The sequence below is a fragment of the Musca vetustissima genome, unplaced genomic scaffold (assembly GCF_032173495.1).
Source record: "Musca vetustissima isolate MV318-11 ecotype Yass unplaced genomic scaffold, APGP_CSIRO_Mvet_v1 utg1883, whole genome shotgun sequence".
Taxonomy (NCBI): Eukaryota; Metazoa; Arthropoda; class Insecta; order Diptera; family Muscidae; genus Musca; species Musca vetustissima.
Window position 1 is genome coordinate 139419 of NW_026875879.1, and position 3931 is coordinate 143349.

The 3931-nt window shown below is 28.4% G+C and overlaps 1 protein-coding gene across 1 annotated transcript; it reads right to left on the reverse strand.

Annotated features, from left to right (window-relative positions):
• Positions 1 to 2028: 2028 nt before the first annotated feature.
• On the reverse strand, positions 2029 to 3700 carry LOC133338412 (eukaryotic translation initiation factor 4E-binding protein). Its single transcript, XM_061546587.1, has 2 exons — positions 3536 to 3700; positions 2029 to 2237 (listed from the first exon to the last, which is right to left on the reverse strand). Exons 1-2 carry the CDS (start codon positions 3672 to 3674, stop codon positions 2029 to 2031), a joined length of 348 nt encoding a protein of 115 aa, XP_061402571.1. The 5' UTR covers positions 3675 to 3700.
• Positions 3701 to 3931: the final 231 nt, after the last annotated feature.

Sequence of the window (3931 nt, forward strand, 5' to 3'; positions counted from 1 at the left end):
GAACAAGTCTAGTTTATGACCCCCTCTAATCCACTAAGGCTATATGGGCATCATTTTAAAGCATTTGAAGCCCTGATTACAAAAATATAATATTCATATCAAATAAGTCCATACTTTCTGAGATATGGGTCTCCAAAATTCCGCGCGATTCTTCTGTGGTAAAAATTTCAAAACGATCCGTGAGGGGGCCCTAAACTAGACTTAAGCCAAAATATTTTTTCGGAGGCGTGATTTTTTTAAAAAATATATTTTTTTGGAGGCGTGGATTTTTAAAAAAATATTTATGCATGTCCGTCCGTCTGTCTGTCCATGTTAAATTGTAAACAAAGTACAGGTCGCATTTTTGATTCGAATGGGACGAAATTTGGCACAGCTCATTTATTTGGTCCAAGGACGAACCCTATTGAAATTGGGAAGAATCCGTTCAGATTTTGATATAGCTCTCATATATATTTTCGTCCGATTTTATAAAAATGGTGCACCAAAGTCCCCATATATCCTTTGATTTGCACGAAATTTGGCATAGCGTTCTGTGTGTGTGTGTGTTAAATTTCGTGAAAATCGGTTTAGATTTAGATATAGCTCCCATAAATATTTTCTTCCGATTTAAGGTAAATGCGGCACCAAAGTCCCTAAATATATTCCGATTTGTACGAAATTTTGCACGGTGTACCTAATTGAGTCTAGATTGACGTGTGTTAAGTTTCATGAAAATCGGTTTAGATTTAGATATAGCTCCGATTCGTCCGATTTTATGTAAATGGTGAACCAAAGTCCTTATATATCTTTCGATTTACACGAAATTTGGCATGGCGTACTGGATTTAGTCTAATAATATGTTAGTTAAATTTCGTAAAAATCGGTTCAGATTTAGATATACCTCTTATATACATTTTCGTCCGATTTTATGTAAATGATGCACCAAAGTCCCTATATATCCTTTGATTTACTCGAAATTTGGATTTATAAGTAAATGAAGTACTCAAAATGTGGCCGAATGCACAAAACATACTGAAATAAGTGTAACCTATCATGTGACAAGTTTCGATGAAATCGGTTTAGATTTCGATATTTTGCTTTAACTTTATTTACATAATACATATTTGTCCCATTGTAAGAAGCAACTCTATACCTGACCAAAATTTAGTACTAGTCCCATTGTTCCAAGAATAAACAAATGTTGTTTTTGTTTTAATAAATATTTTTTTATATTTTCATTTTGTTTTTTTTTTTGATTTTTTTCTAATTTTTTTCTTATAAAAAAATAGTTATACTTAAACCTATATCATGATACAGATAATGATGATATTTTTTTTTAATTTTGTATGTCAACTTTTTTAAAATGAAGGAAATTTAAAAAAAATAAAATTTTTACAACAAAATTTCACAAAAAAAATTAAAAGAAAAAATTTACAAAATTATGAAAAAAACTAAAAATTTGTTTTTCTTTAATACACAATGATATGAATAGTTCTTGTCCAGTCAATATGACTGAAATATATATAACAAAAAGAAATTATAAAATAAAAAATTTAGAGAAAAAAATTAAAAATTTTTACTAAAACTAAATGAGAGATGGTGTTGTTGATTTTAAAAACTATCAAAAAGGAGATATTTGTTTTCTTGTTATTTAAAAAATAATAATAAAGTAGTTAACTATTGTTAAGGAAATTTGTTTTTAGAAACTGCTACCATGTGTGTGTGTGGAACCCAAAAATCTTCGAATTTAGGCAGTAAGCTTTCTGTTGATTTTGGGACCTTGGAATTTTTTGCGAAGTTCAGTATCCACATTCAATGTTTAAGTAGTAGTCTAAAATAAGTTTTCTTTTTAGTTTTAGTTAAAGCTTCTGGGCTTAGTTGTTTTTGAAATGGATCCCTGGGTGAGGGAGGGGGTTTGAACCATTTTTTCTGTGATGTTCAGTTTTCCATTTTTTTTTTGTTTCCTCTTTTAATGGCAGGGATTCTGTTTTGCAGTTAGTTATGATGATTATGATGAGGAGATGTAGGGATGGATTTTTAATTGGTTTTTTACAATTCCAATTGGAATTGTTCTTGATCCTCGATTTTCAATGATTCGGTCTTCTTGACCAAATCTGTTGGTGGTGGTACACATTTACGGAATGGTGTACGTGGTGTACCCTTCAGCAGGCAGGTGGGTATATTGGCTGGTGGAGATTGACTCAAGGGCGATTGGCGTAGATTTTTCAAAAATGCACGTTCATAAATTAGGCGGGTACCTAGAAAAAAAGAGAAAGGAAAGGGAAAATTAATTATCAAATTTTCAAAAGGGGTGATTTTTTTTTAAATAAAGAAATAATTTTGTTTTTCTAAAAAAAATAATGTGAAAGGCCAGTGTTTTTATGATTTTTGTTGGGTGGAAAGCTTTCAATTTTTTTCTAAAACGTATTTTTTTATCTTTATTATTCTACTCGTTTCTAGTTTCACCAGGTAAAAAATTGCAGGCTAATCACTTTGATATTTGAAAAAAAAAAAATAATTTTGTTCTGATTAGATTTTTTTATGTTTGCCCCTATTCTTATCACTGCTTCAGTCATAGAGCCTCAAAATTTGGCTTATGATTCATCAAGGTTTATTGTGTTTCGGGTAGGTCCAAAATAAATGATAGGAAAGAAATTAAAAAAATATTTAAAATGTGATAAGTATTAAATTTATTTTTTTGGGTCGACTATAAAAATAAAATTATCTATTTCCGGTTTGGTCATAATTTATTTCGATATTATTATTATTATTTTCATTTCAATTATTTTTAACCTTTTCATATATTTTCAATATTTAATTTTTTGATAAAATTTCAAAACAAGCAAATTTTTCAAACCTTTTAAGTTTACAATTCAAAATATTTTTCTCAATTCAGAATATTTCGAATTTTTTGTGGCAATTTTTTCTCAAAAAACTATTTTAGAATATTTTTTATTTTTCAGATATATTATGTTTTAAATTCAAATATTTTCAATATTATATTTTGATCAATATTCTATCATAAAAAATTATTTTAATATTTTTTTAATATATTTTATTCATTAAAATTTTTTGAAAATATTTTTTTGTGTCAACATTTTTATATTTTTGAATTTTCACAGTATTTTCAATTATAATTTTCAAAATAATTTTTCGTTGGAAAAAAATTTTGGTGTCAATCTTTTTTATACTCTTCTTTAATTTCAAAATAATTTTTCGTTTCAAAAATCCTGAGTCTCTTTTTGAAGTCCACAATTTTTCAGCCCTTGCAATATTTCATTAAATCACCCACATTTATAAATATCACTTCTAATTTATCTTCAAATTTCCTTTCTCCAATATTTATTTTAATTTTTCTTTTCATCACAATTTTTTTTTCAATTTTCCACAATTTTCTAGATTTTTCTTTCAAACACTTGTTAATTTGGTTTTTATCATTTCCCCCAAAACATAAACACTGACCTCAGACACACATTTCATTCTCTTCAATTCTCCTCACACTCAGAGAATTTAAAAAAAAAACACTATTTTCTCCCAATTTAGGGGGGATACTTACCACCAGGTGTTGTCGAGTACAAGGTGCCGCCAGGTGTTGAGGAGTAAACCTCTGGCATTTGGATGGGATCCGAAATTTTAATGGTCCTGGTCTTTTGGGGGACGTGCATGGCTTGACGGGCAGTTGGTGATGCAGACATGGTGACTAGTTATAGATTCTGCTTCTTCTTAATTTAAATTAAAACACTTTGTTTTTTGGTAAATTCTTCACTTGGTGAACAACTTTGGTTGTTTTTCTAAATTAATCACTTGTTTTTAAACCTTTTCTTTAATAAATTTGTTTAAAATACTTGTTTTCTATTTTAATATTTCACTCTGTTGTATTCGTGACGAAAAATAAAGCAAAAAAACTCTTGCTTAACTTTGTTTTGCTTTTAGTTGAAAGGAGAATTTTGTT